The sequence below is a fragment of the Amphimedon queenslandica genome, unplaced genomic scaffold (genome assembly GCF_000090795.2).
Source record: "Amphimedon queenslandica unplaced genomic scaffold, v1.1 AMPQUscaffold_12675, whole genome shotgun sequence".
Taxonomy (NCBI): Eukaryota; Metazoa; Porifera; class Demospongiae; order Haplosclerida; family Niphatidae; genus Amphimedon; species Amphimedon queenslandica.
The window spans coordinates 8,529-26,864 of record NW_003547089.1 but is presented as its reverse complement, the minus strand read 5'-3'; the positions used below and the strand labels follow the sequence as shown (position 1 = coordinate 26,864).

Here is an 18,336-nt window from a genome sequence, read left to right as displayed (position 1 = left end):
CTTCCTAGCAATGGAGGGGCAAGCGCCCTGGCTCCTTAAAGCAAAATTTAGAAAAACGGGAATGGCCAATGGTTGAGAATATTCCTATGATAAAATGCTATAAAAGCCAAAACAGCAACCAAAGAGCTTACAAAAGAGATAAATAGAGTATACTGAAACAATAGGACAGCTCAAAGTGGCTCCCACAGCTAGAATGGATGGATGAAAGAGAAGATTGTTTAGCCTGTCTTTCCCTCCAAAAATCCGCCATTTTACCACCACTTTGGTGGTGCGTTAATTAGAATCATTTCGGTGCATAAGGTCCATTGCATAACCTACATTCCTTGGCATCACGTGATGAATCATGGCAGAATTAGGGAAGGCAAACAATGGTGCAACGAACAAACGATTGAGGAGCACTCCGACTAGAAGGACTCCTGTAAATAGGCCTAAAAGACGTCCTGCTGTCTCTGCTGCTGCCATCAAAGGTATTCAATTAGTATAGCGGCGTGGTGAACAGAAGGAGAAGGTTTTCGAGTTGAGGCTGTTTCTCAGGACCATCATTCATTGCGTAGTAAGTCAAAACTTTTTGTTTTAAACTTTTAATGTTGTGGCCGTCTATTTAGTTTGTGATAACATCTTTTAGGCACCAGTCCACTATTCCTAACTTTTAATTTTGTGGCGTTCTATTTGGTTTGTGATAACATCAGCCCACTTTTCCACCTAGTTCCACCTGTGTGTTACTACTTCATGTACAATTACAGCTGGCTCTAATTAACTCACCTCTATGTGGTGAAGAGGCTGCTTTCTGAACGATTTCAAGTTGAATCTGTTTTTCAGTCATTCAATAGTAAGTCATAACTTTTTGTTTTGAACTTTTAACTCTACATGGCAATGATGGCCATATTTACAAAGTCACTGTTAATTTACATTTGACTGTAATTATTATAATTTTGCCACGTAATTTTTGAGCTGGTTTTCTGGTAACGTACATGTTTGTGAATGTATGCTTGTTTGTATGTGTATTTATGTAGTACATTCCCGCATACCTTATTTAGCACAATAGGTGATAGCTGCACTGAAGCCATAGTTGGGCATGTACTTAAGTTAACTGTAATATAAAAATGGCTGCTGAACTGAGCAGCAAGAGACCAGAGACCTTGGAAGCAGAATTTGACCTCACCTTGTTGTACCAGTCACTTTGTACCACTCTGAAGAGATTTGTAGTTTCCAAGCACACAAACCATGTTTGTTATTGACACATGAAAAGCTCTTTGATCATCCTCCTTTAGTCTGGTCCTTTTGGACCCGCAACATCAAGAGTAAGGATAATGATAGAAGTGAAAGAATATGTGGTACATGTACTTTTGAGACGGGCTGTTGATCTTAAAAACGAAGTATTACAGATCTGAGTTCACTGGAGCAGAGGCTTCTGACTCTTGACTCCATGTCCTCTTGATGCATTAGGGCGCTTAGGTGTAGTGGCATAGCGCTCATCAAGATTAGATGCTCTCAATCTGTGTAACAGTCATGATCATCTGGATTGTGCTGTAGTTCTGACTCTTCCTCTTGAAGCATCGTGACTACATGTGTGGGTGGGTGCACCATATAGGTTATTAAAAACACACCCATTTACTATCATGGCTGTTGATGTTTAAACAGGTCAAAGAAGGTGCTAAACAAACTGTGAAAGACTTCTACGCACACATATCACTAGCAGCATAGGGCAGTTAGACACTTTCCCCTCCTCCTTATCCACTCTTGCTTATAGTAATATATTAGTAGTTGATAATGATATTTGTTTAGTGTTCAAATGTAGTTGTGACTCAAGTTATGCTTTATAAGTTGTCTAATATCATTGGTGAAGTAGTGATATGACTATCAATCTTAATACTATTGTTAATATTTATTTTTGCCTTTTTGTTTTGTTCTTCTTTGTTTGTACTCTTTTTTTGTCTCCCTATTGTATCTCTAGTGTTTTGTGTCTTGGGCCACTATTTTTATGAATTTTATTTCACAATAATAATAATTTAATAATAGTAATAATAATAGTAATAATAATAAGTCCCACTTTAATATTAACAGTGCATAAATTGGGTTTATTTTTGCACTGTTAAAGGTTCAAAGTTTTCACATAATTATCATAAAGCTGAAACTACCTAATGATTCCAAGTTTAATTTCTTTCTTGCAAAGTTTGAGAAGCCAAAAAATTTTAGTCACATAAAATAAGTCAAGAGTTCTAGTATGATGAATTTTTCTTTCTTTAAGTTATGTAAGTCATTAAAGTACGATTTCCAATGTCATTGATTGTTGACAAGTAATAGGATAGAAATCTATTGTTTGGCTTCTCTTTTGTAATATGTAGGTGACTATACTTATAGCCAAACTATAATTGTAACTATACTAAGTATATTTACCTTTTTGCCCTTAATAGAAAGACTTAAATTGACATAACCTTTTTCTTTGTGTGTGAAAGTAGAATGCCGAATTTGTGTCAAAGGGTACGAAGATATAGTTATTGCAAGAAAGAGTGTCCGGGCACAGTATATTTCTTTTTTCGTTATTGATTGAAGGCTCTCATTCATAGTGAAATTTAATCCTGCATTATTAATAAAGCAGTATAGGCTTCATCCAGATGGTAAAGGGTGTTCATCTATCACTAAGGGCTTGGAGTCTTTTTATGTTCCTCAAGATTAGCTTTAACAGTAGTGACAAGTAAGCTACAATCGAGGCTGTGTAAAGTGTTATATTAATTGATTTGGGAGTGGTTACCACTATTGAGCGAGAAACATACCTTGAAGTGAGATGGAGGATACCTCTGTGTAAGAGCTTTATATTCTGGTCAAAACTATACGCAGTCTACACGAAGGCGCTACACTTCTCTGAACACCGGAAGTGTAGGAAAGCATATGGTTTTCCTCATGCTGTAATGGATACACATACTATTTTACTTATTTCTCTTACATAGATACTTGAACAGTGCTGTAACTAGCACCATTAAGAAAAGAGAAGTTGCTTGTTATAAAGAAACAAGTTTTGTTTTCATGTGCGAAGTTTAAGCAAAGATATGCCACCGTGAAAATTATTTGTTTAATAAGAATTGTTTGACTTTGATTTTTGTGCAAATCATTCACAGACTACCAGGAACCTCTAAAGTCTTTCCATAGACTTAGGAAGGTGTAGTCTACATGTCCTACAAGTTTCAATCTTAATGGAGCAGATATAGCTGTAGAAAAAGTGCCGTAAACTTGGCCACAATTTGGCGACCTAAAATCCTTGATATACAAGAGCTGTTCTCCTTATTTACCATATACAGATAGAACCAACTCTCCTCCTTGCTATTATCAAGAATGAGCTTCATCTGTGCTTCTGTTTAGGAGATACACATCTACTAGCACAGCCACCATCTTCACTTTTTAGCCACAAAGCAACTTTGATTTTTGTGCAAATCATTCATAGGGGGCTTGTGCCAAAGGGTCTGGTACTGTACTTAATACATTGTGAGACTCCTCAGTTGCTGGGTCTTATTTTATTCAGGTAAAATTCCCCTCAAACTTGCTATGTTTTTCAGAAATTGCCTAATTATCAGCTTATCAGCTACACGTGGTTCAAATTTTGAATGATTTTAATTATATTCATAAGCCATTGGCAATGAATATCATTTTATCAGTGACGTATCAGGAAGTGAAGCCATAGAAGAACCCTTTCACAATTGTGTAGCGCCTTCGTTTAGACTGACTATAGGGGCAGAACTTACACATTGGTTTTCCAGTCAACTAAAAATTATCTCTAAAGCAAGGAACAACTCATAAGGTAGTTAATGCCTTACAATTGTACTGCCATGTTTTTGTACCATAACATGGCAAGTAATGTCTGGAGCTGTGTAGAATGAGGTATGCAGCTAGTACCAATAGCTCAAAATATTATCAGGGTAAAAGAGAGTGTGTGTTTGGGAACATTGTTATGTTTAAAGTTTAAGCTTATTGAGTAAACTATTAGTAAATGGCACCACCCATTTTGTGGCACTTGTTTTATTTATGTAAACTATACTTTGCCATCTCATGAAACTGCAAAGTATGATGGCAATAGTTGCCCTTTATTTTGCATGATAGAGTTTACCCAGGGCCCTTATCTCTCACCTTCATGAATGCTCTGTTTTATTTCTCTCTTTTTGTGTGTTTTTCTTGTTCATGTCTTATTCTTATTTGAAAGCTAGTAATGATAAACTAAATGACTGTAATGTACAATCTCAACTCAATGTCTGAGGTTTTCCTAAAAGTGTGTGCAATCTATTATTATTTTTTATAACAAAAAAGAGAAATTGTTATTTGCAATTATTATAATTTATTTGCTATACACATGTACATGTATGTAATATTTGTTGTGATTAATTGTGTAGTCAACATTGTTTGTAGTGTATACTTGTGAAACAAAGCACGTTTTATACAGTCACTTGTTCTGTTGATTAACTGCTGACAGACATACATGTACATGTCGGGACTTTATTTTGTGGTTAGAGGTACCCAATTTAATAATTTGTACTTTTAACAATGAATGCTGTACCTAAATTTGTATGTGTACCGTAGGGTACAGGGCTGTAAATTTCACGAATTGGCCTAAAGATCTATTTTGCAGATTTAATTATCGTGAATTTAAACCGTCTCTTATCATCTTGTACCGTAATAATTTGATTTTTGCCGAATTAGTTTCTGTGAATCTTCAAACAGTCTGGAAATCAGCCACATTTACAGCCCTAAAAAAATGCACCCTGCGCCTGTGGTATATTAACTTTCTTTTGTTGCATATTTCATACTATGTTTGGTTTACATTATACTTTCTACTTCTTGTAGCATGAAAATTTTTCTGTAAATGCTTTATAATTTTTAGTCTAATTTTAGATATTTTTACTGTTATTGTATTGTCCTAGGGTCATGCATAAATTTTGTTTTTTTAAAGTATGGAATTAATTTTTGTGCAGGTCCACTACATTTGTGAACATCAATTAAAATATTAAAAAAAAATTAAATCGTGTATGTTAATTTCAAAGAAAATTTAAACATTATAAATTTGAGGCCATGATAAACCATGCAGCTATACTGTACATGTATGTACTAATGATTGTTTTACACCTGTAGGTGAGAGACTGTATATATCGTAATATATCACCAATTGATGGCACCTCATTGAAATGCCTCCTCCACTCAAGGGGTATCAATAATCGTTATATTGGGAAGATTGCAATGCTAGCCAAGTCAAGGGAAGATCTGGACCACTTACATGTAAGTCAACTAATTCCTGACATGCAATGGTACTTGTACTAGCAGTTTTGTGGGTTTAGCAGTTTTGTGGGTTAAGCAGTTTTGCCAAAATATAATTTTGGCAATTTTTTGGCGATTCATTAGTTACTTGTACATGTAGTAGTAGCTAATTTGGTACAGTACATCCTCGATTATCCAAACACCTTTGTGCACCTCTATTGGGAGAGATGTTCAGATAGCTGAATAGAGGATATACATGCTAAGTGTATTCATTGCAAAATAAATGTATTCATTGCATGCCGTAATAACTTTCAAGAAAGACATTAGTTCGTTGGACATCAACTTTGCATTGGCAGCAATGGACAAAAGATAGAAAAAGGCTTGGTACCAGGAAACCGCTCTTTATTTCTTGATAGCAATCTTTCAGGTGACTACTAGACCCATTAGATCCTCAGTATGCTTTCTAAGCTTCCGAAAAAGGCCTCAAGAAGGTAGCAAGGCAAGAAAATGAGTTTTCCCCCATTGAACTTTTAATAAACTTAAAGTCCAACATGGCAGCCAATTTACTGTGTGGGTTGGATATACGGTACTTAAAAATTATGAATATACCTAGCACGCATATCCTCTATAGTCTGGATAAGTGAAATACAGCACAGAATACAGTAGGCCGACCTATCCTATACTTTTCTGAAAATTAAATGAGTATGACTTTCCTTTCTCTAACTCCCAGAGCATCTCAGGCTTCTCTTTAATGGTACCGTATACTGGGATATTTTTGCGTCGCTAAATTTTCACGAATTTTGCATTTGTAAGATTTCATGAAATAATATTTTTGGAAACAGCCTATAAATTCCACCACGTGGCACTGCAAAGTTACAATTTCATGATTTTTATTTTTGCGACGAAGTAAAAAACGTGAAATTTGTGAAAATTTGGCTACTCGAAAATTTCCCAGTATACGGTATTTCTCTTGTTAAGCTCTGTAAGCTCCTTGCTGCAGCAGCCATTTTAACCGGTTATTATAGTCTAAGCATGGGCATTAGAGGCAGCCATGCATTTGGATAAGCAGGGGTTTGGATAAGCAAGGGTTTGGATAAAAGTGGTACGGATAATCAAGGACGTACTGTATCAGCAATTTCTCCACACAGATCTGCCATCATTTTACATATTAATGACACTATACTTGTATGTTTACATATGCATGTACATGTATATTATCTCGTAGAGGATCTGTGTTACTGAGATGATACTAAGAAGAGATTCAGGAAGCTTTTATTAATGACTCCATTGAACCGTGTGTCAGTCAATGTGGCTTATTTCCTCAACTGTTTACTAGTAAGATATGCAGTGATAATAGTACACTAACAATACATTTGTACATAATGTACATGTAACTTTAATTTTGTCATTATTTGACTTTGCTCTTTTTTATTTTTTAGACTGATACTGAAGAGATTGTTTCTGATGAAGTAAGTACTGTACAGTACTATTGTCTCCTACTCTCCTGTTGTATCATTGGTCCTCTCTCTCTCTCTCTCTCTCTCCCTCTGAGGTTGCTGCTACAAAAAAGAAGTCCAAGAAGAAGAAGGGAGGAGGAAGTGGTGGTGGTGGTGCTAGTGGTCCAGTCACTAAAACTACATCTGCTGGAAAAGGTATTGTGCTATATCTTTTACAGCATGTGTGACATACAGAGCATAATGTGCATTTACTTTACATGTATATGAACATGTAATGACTGTATTATGTTACTATTAATGTATGGAGCCATTGCAGTGCATTTCAAAGGCCATATGCAGTGTATGTTTACTTTACCTTTTACTTTGTACAATAGCTGCAATTGATAATATGCAACTTGTACATGTACTGTACATTAATGATATATTTTGTTAGACTTGTCTCAAGGAAAGTTATGGAAACTGTTAGTGGAAGATGTACTTCAGCATTTCCTGTACACATTGGAATAGTAAGCTAATAATAACGGAATAAACAATATTTAATGATGTATATGTACTTAAATATCTATCTCTTTCTCTAGTAATTCTGCAACTCACATGTGTACTACTTGTGGTGTTAGCAGAGTCTCTCTTCTCAGGGAATTCTGTAACAAAACAGGTTAGATGGCATCATACCTCACTAATATTCATTGACCGCACCCCTTATCAGGAGTACAGATTACATCGAAGGATTACAAATTTTCCTTGACTGCTCCATTGAATGAAGGTGATCTTGCCTGTATTGTACCTGTTGTTAAGCACACTGATTTTAAAGTGAGACAAAACTTCATTTGTGACCATAATTGACAAAAGGTACCTTATGGTGGATTTGAAAATTCATCATTATAATGAAAAATATCAACCTCTGAGTGCTCTGTTAAACTAAAATTGTTTCTAAAAGTTAGATAGCAACTTTTTGCATCCTGTGGAGTAATTTTATGATAAATGGAGCTCAGGAAGATGATTTTTTTAGCTATAAAGACAAATTTCACTACCCGCTATAAGGTACCTTTTGTCAATTATGGTCACATTTATTACTGCTTTGTACTGTCACTTTTGCTACACAATGTATACCGTAGTTTAGGGAATTTATGTGGTAGAAACTTTTGTGTTTTTAAATAATGCTGTTATTTAATTTTACCAAATAAGACTGTGTCATGTATTATTGAATGTGGCATATAATTATGTAGGTGATCTAATTTTTTTTGGAATTCTAATCCAGTGAAATTACAATCACAGTGAAAAATTTTCAGATCGATGGTATATTATGTCTTTTACATGTATGTGTACTTCAATCTTCAACATTTTTATTGTATTTCTAATTTTCTTTTTATCTTAAATTTTCTTTCCCTCAATCCCCCCAGCCTCTTGAAGCCTCTGGTTTGTATGAGTTGGCTCAGGTTCAGTTGCAGTCTGGTAATATTGAAGTTGCTCTTGACTATCTATCTGGAGCTGTGCAATTGTTTGCTCAAGTCTTTGGGCCACAACATGTCAACATAGCTAACTGTTATAAGTGAGTGGTGTCATTTAAGTACTTATATATTCCATTGTATTATTATATATAGAGTTATTGCATGAATTCATCATGCTCTAGGTGACAGTAAACTAGTAAGTGGTGCATGTAACTACATGTATGTGCATGCCATGTACATGTTAATGTATCGACTGGTTGTACATGTAGTTTAGTTTAAATGACTGATACCGAGTTAAAATGTTATGCATGTTCTAAAGTTTACTCACTTTCACCTGATCCCTGGTTGTTATCAATTAATAATAAAAGCTGAATTTGATTTGGCTGTTCTAGCTGCGTCATTTTGGTCAAGGTATGTCATTGAGTTTATAGAGGGACATCCAAAATAGGCTAAGGCCTTGTCATTTTGATCTGTTCTTTTCTAACGACTGGAAGGACCTAGCAATTCTAATGGCACAAACAAAATTTCTAAATTCCTGGATTATCAAAAGTTATTATAAACAAGCGTAACAGTGTAAAAGTATTACTATAATTGATTTCACCACCTTGCATGTACAGCTGGGTTCTTATTAAAACTTAAAGAGGTTTTCTCTACCTTCTAATCCTTCAAGAAAGGTCTTGAGACTGTACATATGTTCTTTTGCATAAAAACTTATAACTTTGTCCGATGTGTAAGCCACCATTTTGTTTGCTCTGACTACTTAAAGGAGCGTGGGAGGGTGTTTGCTAAGGCTTATGAATTTTCTTATTTCTCCAATACAACATGTATAAAAGAAATGTAAGTGTGGACATACAAATATGCAAGCATCACATGTGGGTGAAATCAATTATACATGTAGGAACGACAAGGGGACTAAACCCCCAGGTCGTTAAAAATCACTAAGTCAAATGAAACTCAACAGACTTTAGTTCAAAACGCTTTAAAACTTTATTAATATTTTAATTTCTTTACAAGGTAGCAATTAATTATTTACTCAATTGAAATTTAATTTTAAATTGACTTGCTACATTTAATCTCTCTCTTTTTTCATCTTCAGGCAATATCATTTCAGCACAAAACTGTCATTATGTATGAGAGACTGCTAGGAGTGGACCACTGCAGCTCTATATCAGCCTATGTTAGTTATTAATAACGGGCCACACACACAATATTTATTATAAATTTATCACACTATTAGTTCCCCACAAAGCATGCTAAGTGAGCTAAAAGGCATGCTTTATGAGCTGACAAGCCTTTGAAATATCATTAAAAAATCCAAATTTGATTAGAATGAGCTCAAACTTTGGAACATCATTAGGACATGTATATGTATCAGAAACATGTCTCTTGAGCAATTTTTGGCAAAATTTGGTCATAAACCAAATTCTTTGGTATTGGCCCCTTTTTTAGCAAAATTTAAAAATTAATGAAAATCTGATTTTGATCAGAATGAGCTTTAACTTTCTGTACAACATATGGATATGTTATGAGAAAATTATAAACACAGAATTTTCTCCTATGTTGTTTTTGGCAAATTCTGGCCAAATACCATGTACCATGTCTTTGATCCAATTTTAAAGAAAGTTTTAAAATTTATAAAAATCCAAATTTTGACTAAAGTCTGCTTAAAATTTTTTCACAGTATTAGAACTTCTATATGTATCACAAAGTTTAATAAAATTTTTACCTTTGCAATGTTTGATTAAATTTTGGGAAAATACATTCTGAAATATTTTATCAACATTTGGAACAACTTTAAAAATTCACTGAGAGCATTATGTCAAAATTCTGCAGGAAACCATGATCATGATAATTTCAACGACTAAGCCCACCACTGATTTTTTTCTTTATATAGTTCCATTTGGCTTAGTATTGCTGTGGGGCTGAGAGGAATGTTGTGGTGTTGAGATTACTGTATAGAGTTATGTATCTAATAATGTTAACACTTGGTGAGGATCATCCTGAAATGTCTAATGTTGATGTAAGTATTGTTTTATCAATGTTCTCTAGTTTCATCATACACATGTACATGTATTGTTTAAAAGTATTGTAAATTTTGTATCATAACTGTTATTATTTATTTTAATTACATTGAGTAGTTTTACATTGGTTTACTATTGAGTAATGCTGGTCATTATGAAGAAAGTCAGGCATATCTGGAAAGTGCTCGTAGATTACAAAACAAGTGAGCTAGTATATACAAATCAAGAGAATTAAGGCTGGCTATGTTTGTTCTTGTATCTGTTCATTAGGTTTCATGGAAGTCAATCAATTACTGTAGCCACAATGTTAGTAATGATAAGATACATGTACATGTACATCTTATCTTATCGTTTTCTCATTGTTTTGGCTCCTCCTTCCCTTCCCCCTCTCTCTTTCCCTCTCTCTCCATCCCTCTTTCTCTACCTCCCTCCCTCTCTTCTCTAGTCATCATCTTCTTGCCAACTCATTGACTCACATTGGAGCATTTGCTGAAGCTAAGCAAAATAAGAGAAAAGCATACAATATCTATAGGACTAAAGTATGCAGTAATGTTAATGCCAGGCCATCTAGGTTTCTTAACTGTTTTCTCTCACAATTAGTTTGGCCCAGATCATGCACGTACTGTTCAGTCTTTTAAAAAACGTGAGGTATATCACTGAGAAGCAAGTCTCTTATGAGCAGACTGTAAGTGTATTTGGCTAACTATTGCCAATGGTTAATTACCAAAATTATCTTGTTCATATGTTGTCTTCATAAATTATAAATAATTGTTGTTTCGAAAAAGAAAAAATTAATAGCAATGCCAAGTGTAACTATTTGTAAACACCCAAATTCACACATGATGCGAGTATCAGTAGCCTGAGCTAATTATTGTAAACACTTGATCTTTGTATATAGTTATACATACTACTGTATCAGATATTACAGGTACCAATATTGCACACTCAAAAATTTATGTTAATGCCGTCACCATAGTATGAAATTAATGTGGTAGAAATTTAGGTTTCAAAATTTTGTGATCTAATTTTTACGTAGTAAAATTATTGAATATGGCATGTAATTTTATGTGTGATATAAATTAAAGGACAAGGCTGACTATGGCATGGTACAGCTTTCAGCTGTGCAATGCTTTTACAGATACAAGTCAGCTTGATTTTATTACATAATTGTTTTCCCTCCACTCATGCCCTTAAGTGTACATGTCCTACATCTTTTACCTTGCATGTGTATGCTATGCACCCTAATGCTCAAAATAAATAAATGAATTAATCCAACAAGTCATACAAGGCTTGCCTAAGCTGTGACTTAATAATCACATGCATTCCATCGTGTCTACATGTATACATTTAATATGCCTTTTAGTCAAACTTTGTTGAATCCATCATTTTCTAATTATTATAATTTTGATGAAATTTATCTCATTTAGCCTGAAATAAATTTTGCTGTTCATTCACACTATGACACTCAGTTTATGTTAGTGGCATGCACTTGCACTGACACTATATACAATACTTCTCACTTTATTCAACACTATTATGACAATATGTAGTGACACAGGCTTGCATTTGCAACTTGCATGAATAAATACCGTATAGCGGAAAATTTTCGTGGATCCGTCCAAAAATCAATTTCGTGGCTTTAATTTTCGTGGTTTTCTACAATTCGGCCATCTTAATCTGTATAAAAATCGATTTTCGCGGATTTTACTTTCATGGGTATTGAAAAAAACGCGAAATCCACGAAAATTTTGGGCCACGAAAATTTTCCGCTATACGGTAGATCATTCTAGAGCCTTTTCTAATAGTAATCAATTTATTTGCTGTCACTACTCATACTGGAAAATCCTATCAGTATTACCCTATCTTTAATATTCTTGTACATGTACATAGTTAACTTTGAAATAGCCTACATGTCAGTCGATTTTAACTAAAATTTACATTTGTTATTACCATACACATTATATGGCGACATATTTTGGTGGAAATGAGTTGTTCTGAGTCTACTCTGATTTGAACATGTACACTTATGCTCCTCCCTTATCTACTGTAGGTTGCCTAAATTTCCTTGCCAGTTATTTGAATGTTCATCATCTAATCGTTTAGCAGTGCAAAGTCATCATAAACTGTGAGTTAGTAGTAACTGGTAATGATTAAAGTATGCATGTACATTTATAGATTCTGCTTCTACATGTACATGTACAAGATTGTTAGTTATTTTCAGTTTTAATAACACTCCTGCCATTCTCACACCTAGCATTTAATACAGTTACTGTAACACACACATGCAGGTGATACCAGTCGTGGCACACAATATTCTTTAGAGAAATGTTGTAGCAGACAACACTTTGTGATGATTGATATTGAATTAGTACATTTTACATTGACGTGGCCTACTCTAATGACTGCCTTTTATTTCTCGTTGTTGACTTGTACTTATGATTAATAATTTTTGCTTTTTTTTGTTTTTCTGTATTTTGTAAATGTAGTGGTATGTGTGTGATGTTTGAGAGTACCGTTGTATGTAGTGTTGTAAAGTACTATATTTTCTGTTTTAGTTCTAGTTTTAGTTCTACCAACTACTCCATTTCTACTTTTAGTTCTAGTTTTAGTTTTACCAGTACTCCATTTCTAGTTTTAGTTTTAGTTTTAGTTTTACCAGTACTCCATTTCTAGTTTTAGTTCTAGTTTTAGTTCTACCAGTATTCCATTTCTAGTTTTAGTTTTAGTTTTAGTTTTACCAGTACTCCGTTTCTAGTTTTAGTTCTAGTTTTAGTTTTACCAGTACTCCACTTCTAGTTTTAGTTCTAGTTTTAGTTCTACCAGTACTTCATTTCTAGTTTCAGTTCTAGTTTTAGTTCTACTTGTACTTCCGTTTTAGTTTTAGTTTTAATTTTAGTTCCATGCCAAATTCTGATTCTGGCCTTATAGTTCTAGTTTTAGTCCTACTAATACACCATTTCTAGGTGATTTTTATAATTTTTTAATGAAATTTAATTTTAATAACTTAAAAGGGTAGCATTTTAGTTCTATTTTTAGTTTTAGTTATTCAAAGTGGTACCATTTTAGTTCTAGTTTTAGTTTTAGTTATTAAAAGGGCTCCATTTCAGTTCTAGTTTTAGTTTTAGTTATTAAAAGGGTAGCGTTTTAGTTCTAGTTTTAGTTCTAGTGATTTACAATTGCACATTTTAGTTTTAGTTTTAGTTTCAACTCCTTAATAGCTAAATCTTTAGTTCTAGTTTTAGTTCCAGTGCTTTAATTTGTCAAATTCTAGTTTTAGTTCTAGTTTTGGTTCTTTGTATCAATGTAGTTCAGTTCTAGTTCTAGTTCTTGGAACTAGAACTAGGAGAAAAATAGGTGTACTAAAATAGATTTAGTTCTAGTTCCGTTGGAACTAGCACAACACTAGTTGTATGTACCATTGTGTGATTGTGTTGTATGTACCATTGTAATAAAGATGAGTGTTTGGTTTCATGTACATGTACATATCTTCTCCTACAGTCCTTGACTTCATATAATCTTTATAGTTCATTAATCTGTTTTATTTCTCTCTGTCTTTTTTGTGTATTTTTGTTCTTTCTTTGTTATGTCTGTTTAATTTTTATCAGCTAAAATTAAACTCTCATTTTGTCTTATTTAATGCACAAATCAACAAGTAATTATTATGAAATTGGAGCTTTATGTGTTATTCTTTTTCAAAAGCTAGTAATGATAAACCAAAGTAGAAGAATGTAAAACATTAAAGGGCTCAGCCCCTGAGCCACTCTATTGTTGTGCTTTATGACCCATCTTACTGCTAGCGAAGTATTTGGACTCAGTTTAGTCTAATCTTGCTGAGCATTTGCTGCAAATAAGCCCAGACTTGCTGATAGCCGCCATTTTAATTCATTGTGACCACACCCACTTTTAATGAAGATTAGGCTACTTAACTTTAGTAATAGTTGGACGACCCTATCCCCGTACAGACAACATCTTTCTCGTCTTAGTGGGCTTTGCTCAATTGCGGTAAAAGTAATGTTAATTTTTAAAACCTCAAAGCAAAGTCTAAGGTCTTTCTAAAATTGTGTGCACTGTCACATCTATTATTAATATTTTTATCACAAAAAATTGTTTTCTTAATTCTATGCAATTATTAATTCATGTTATATTTAATTTTTAATGTAAATTGCTGTGATAAATCAGATCCGTATTGTGTAGTCAATCTCTGACTGAAAGTGTATACTTGTGAAACAATACACGTTTTATGCAGTCACCACTTCTTTTGCATGAGTTAATTAATGTGTTCAGGCATACATGTACAAGTAGGGCCACTACTGTAGTTAGAGAGTACTCAACGTAAAAATTTGTACTCTTTAATATTTTGTGGCTTTGTTCTAATACATTCATTTAATTTTCATTTTTGAAAATTAGTTTACAATTTGGATAGTTTTAGTTTTTGAGCTTTCTGAGACCTTTTGTCAATGACTATACCAAGATATAGTATATAGTTTATTAGGTTAATTGTAAATTTACTACATTACATAATTAAAATATTACATTTAGTAACTCTTGTAAGACATTACAACATATTCTTTGATCAAATTAATATTAATAGTGCTTAAATTGGGTTTATTTTTGTTCTTTTAATTCACAGATTTATCTCAACTATCTGGCAATACAAACTACAAATTTTTTTATTTTTATAGTAACATCCATATGGTCATAAATAATTGGCTATTGTCTTTACTGCTTTAGGTTTGCGTTTTGTTACTTTTTTAGCAGCAAAAATTACTTTTTTAGCAGCAAACATTACTTTTTTAGCAGCAAAAATTACTTTTTTAGCACACTTTCTTAGCAGCAGTGAGTGGACAGGGCCGTCCGGGTCACCAATTTAGCGTATGAGTATATGTGTGTTGCAGCTAGTGATAGGGAAGCAGATATGCGCTTGCCATAGAGCGCTCACATTTACCTCGAGTTGACTTGACACCCAAACACTGATCAATTTTAAAACACAACATGCAATATATATTAAGAGATATCATGAATATGCATGAGATGTGATGTCATGAGTTCACTACAACTGTATCTATTGTTACTATTGTTACTAGGAGAAGTAACTGATGGTGATACTAGAGCTGTAAGAGGAACAGCTACACGTAGTAGTAAGTTCTTTATGCTAGCAGTAAGTGTATCTATTGTTACTAGGAGAAGCAACTGATGGTGATACTAGAGCTGTAAGAAGAGAAACAGCTACACGTAATAGTAAGTTCCTTTATGCTAGCAGTGAGTAAGTGTATGTCTCGAGCTGTGTAGAATGAGGTATGCAGCTAGTACCAATAGCTCAAAATAATATCGGGGCAAAAGAGAGTGTGTGTGTTTCAGAAAATTGTTACGTTTAAAGTTTAAGCTTACTGAGTAAAAGTTCTATTAATGATTGGCACCACCCATTTTGTGGCACTTGTTTTATCTAGGTACACTGTATTTTGCCATCTCATGAAACTGCAAAGTTTTATAGCAATAGTTGCCCTTTATTTTGCAAGATAAGGTCTACCCAGGGCCCTTATCTCTCACCTTCATGAATGCTCTCTGTTTTATTTCTGTCTTTTTGTGTGTTTTTCTTGTTCATGTCTTATTCTTATTTGAAAGCTAGTAATGATAAACTAAATGACTGTAATGTTAATTTGTACAACCTCAACTCAATGTCTGAGGTTTTCCTAAGAGTGTGTGCAATCTATTATTATTGTTTTATAACAAAAAAGTGAAATTGTTATTTGCAATTAATATAATTTATTTGCTATACACATGTACATCTATGAAATTTTTAATGTGATTAATTGTGTAGCCAACATTGTTTGTAGTGTATACTTGTGAAACAATGCACGTTTTATACAGTCACCTGTTCTGTTGATTAACTGCTGACAGACAGACATACATGTACATGTTGGGCCTCTATTCTGTGGTTAGAGGTACCCAATTTAATAATTAGTACTTTTAATATTTTTTGTCTATTTTCTAATGCATTCATGTAATTTTGATCAGTCTACAATTATGTTTATGAGCTTTTCTGAGACCTTTTGTCAATGGCTACACCAAGACATATATGTACATGTAATATGTAGTTTTGTATGTTGTGTTAATACTACATCACATTTTTCAAAATGATAACACGTACAGTAATTCTTCTGAAGACATGACACAAATTTAATATTAATAGGCCATAAATTGGGTTTGTTTTTACACTTTTAACACTTTTGTCTCCTCTTTCTTACTCACATTACAGATGCAGAGATTGCCGTTACAGTTGATGGTACATTAAAGGTATGATTGATTCACACTATTATTGAGATAAAGGAGTTGACTGATCTATTTAGGTCTTCCTGTCCATTCTCATTGACTTAATTGCAGACTTCTTACTAGCTCTTGTTGATCACAGAGACTCGTGGCAGGTAATGATGATATATTGTGTAGCTACATGTAACATGTATGTCGTACATAGTAGATGCATGTAGATTGGAATAGATAATTTGGGCAAGTTGCTTTTTAAAAATGAAGGTTCGGAAATTAATAATTTTTTACAAATGTTTTACCATGCCAACGTCTTAAGTTAAGGTTTTGGCTTATAGGTAAAATTTTATTTGCCTAAATTTCTACTTGCTACCTGGCTTGGGGCAAAGTACATGTACTCTAAGAAGTATTTAAGTACATTACATGTATCTGTTAAAATTTTAAAATGAGTACAAGTACAAGTCCCTCATTTTTGCAAATTGTATTGAGTATGAGTACGAGTACTCTATTGTAGTACTATTTAAGCATTTGACCACACTCAAATAATTATTTAAGCCTGCTTGATACCTATGTACATGTACATGTGCATACAGGATGTGTAGTTCTTCATTTCAAATGTACGGTATGTAATTTTACTACTTTTGTTTCTTGAATTCCAGAAATTTGCATTTACATGATGTACAATGTACATGTACTCATTAAGTAATTTTTCATCTTTAATTGATACAACTGTATAACATAGTGTGTGTACATGTAGATATATGATGCTATTGTAATTCATCCTTGTGAGCCAGGAGTAACTGAATGGATCAATGTCTGTAACCTAAAACGGTAAAGTCATTTATTGATATTTACAATAAAGTACTAGTACTACCAACTTAATTTGAACACTTTTAGGTGCGTCTTGTAGTGACGGACCAGTTTCTGATCTTTGTTGGACGGGACAGGGTCACCACTCCCTTGTATATCAGGATTTGTGTATTTTAATGGGATTAATGGATATATACCGTAAAGTACAAGTATTACCAACTTAATTTGAACACTTTTAGGTGCGTCTTGTAGTGACGAACCAGTTCCTGATCTTTGTTGGACGGGACAGGGTCCAGGGGTGGATCTAGGATGTGATCCTTGGGTGGGCCTTGATGATTTGGGTGTGGTAATTAGTGGGTGTGGCCAACAAGGCCAGCATTCAGAGTCAAAATTTTGAAGATTAAAGCTGTTAAAATGAACTCCTTTGTGGTTAAAAATTGTTTGCATAGTCATGCTTCACAGTTTACATAGTCATGCACATGAAAAAGTTGATTTTAAATTACTGCACAAAATTTTTGGGTGGGCCTGGCCCACCCTGGCCCACCCCTAGATCCGCCCCTGACAGGGTCACCACTCCCTTGTATATCAGGATTTGTGTATTTTAAAGTCATTTATTGATATTTTCGGTAAAGTACAAGTACTGACAACTTAATTTGAACACTTTTAGGTGCACTTGTTGTCACGGATGCTTGTGTTAAAGTTAGTTGATGTCATGTACATGTAGCTATAATTTTTTGACTGTTTTATCATAGATTGGCTACAGGCAAGGACAACCTCAGCCTAACATGTGTTAATCATTTGATTGTTGACTGTTGAGTTGGGGGACTACTGTTTGTTATCCATTGTACCTGTTGAATGGACACAATGCAGTATCAGTAAGCCTTTTCTAATACATGTACATATAATACCGTATGGCTGGTAATTTTTGGGTCCTGTATTTCGCAAAATCTACTAACAATCCAATTCGCGGATTTTAATTTCGTGAATTCTACCACGTGTACCATGCAGGTACCATATTAAATTAATTTTCGTGAATCAATAAGGAATACGTGAAATCCATGAACTTTGCAACCCATGAGAATTACCGGCTATACAGTAATG

The 18,336-nt window shown here is 33.9% G+C and overlaps 1 protein-coding gene and 1 long non-coding RNA gene across 5 annotated transcripts; both read left to right on the top strand.

The window, feature by feature from the left end:
* Positions 1–279: 279 nt before the first annotated feature.
* Positions 280–10,366, top strand: LOC105314678 (clustered mitochondria protein homolog). Of its 2 annotated transcripts, XM_020003385.1 has the most exons (14): positions 280–553; positions 626–829; positions 5,116–5,259; positions 6,464–6,573; positions 6,678–6,707; positions 6,791–6,890; positions 7,129–7,201; positions 7,274–7,350; positions 7,402–7,505; positions 8,096–8,244; positions 8,297–8,339; positions 9,240–9,320; positions 10,038–10,163; positions 10,282–10,366. In XM_020003385.1, exons 4-11 carry the CDS (start codon positions 6,517–6,519, stop codon positions 8,307–8,309), a joined length of 603 nt encoding a protein of 200 aa, XP_019858944.1. In that variant the 5' UTR covers positions 280–553; positions 626–829; positions 5,116–5,259; positions 6,464–6,516; the 3' UTR covers positions 8,310–8,339; positions 9,240–9,320; positions 10,038–10,163; positions 10,282–10,366. The 2 variants fall into 2 exon arrangements, with proteins under 2 accessions (XP_019858944.1, XP_019858945.1); XM_020003386.1 differs by lacking the exons at positions 8,096–8,244; positions 8,297–8,339; positions 9,240–9,320; positions 10,038–10,163; positions 10,282–10,366 and adding an exon at positions 7,922–7,977 and having other exon boundaries at positions 284–553.
* Positions 10,367–10,765: 399 nt separating this feature from the next.
* LOC109587150 (uncharacterized) lies at positions 10,766–17,528 on the top strand. Of its 3 annotated transcripts, none has more exons than XR_002187417.1 (9): positions 10,827–10,849; positions 12,215–12,289; positions 15,249–15,302; positions 15,346–15,402; positions 16,421–16,458; positions 16,512–16,586; positions 17,183–17,256; positions 17,323–17,433; positions 17,488–17,528. It is a non-coding gene; the product is annotated as an uncharacterized LOC109587150 (long non-coding RNA). The 3 variants fall into 3 exon arrangements; XR_002187415.1 differs by having other exon boundaries at positions 17,475–17,525; XR_002187416.1 differs by lacking the exon at positions 12,215–12,289 and having other exon boundaries at positions 10,766–10,849; positions 17,475–17,525.
* The last annotated feature ends 808 nt before the right edge of the window (positions 17,529–18,336 follow it).

What these genes read in the sequence shown, in the direction of transcription:
- LOC105314678 (XM_020003385.1), top strand. Translation starts at nt 6,517, where the DNA reads ATGACTCCATTGAACCGTGTGTCAGTCAATGTGGCTTATTTCCTCAAC. An exon ending in AACTACATCTGCTGGAAAAG is followed by an intron (nt 6,891 to 7,128) that starts GTATTGTGCTAT and finishes ATATTTTGTTAG; the next exon opens with ACTTGTCTCAAGGAAAGTTA. An exon ending in GGAATTCTGTAACAAAACAG is followed by an intron (nt 7,351 to 7,401) that starts GTTAGATGGCAT and finishes ACCCCTTATCAG; the next exon opens with GAGTACAGATTACATCGAAG.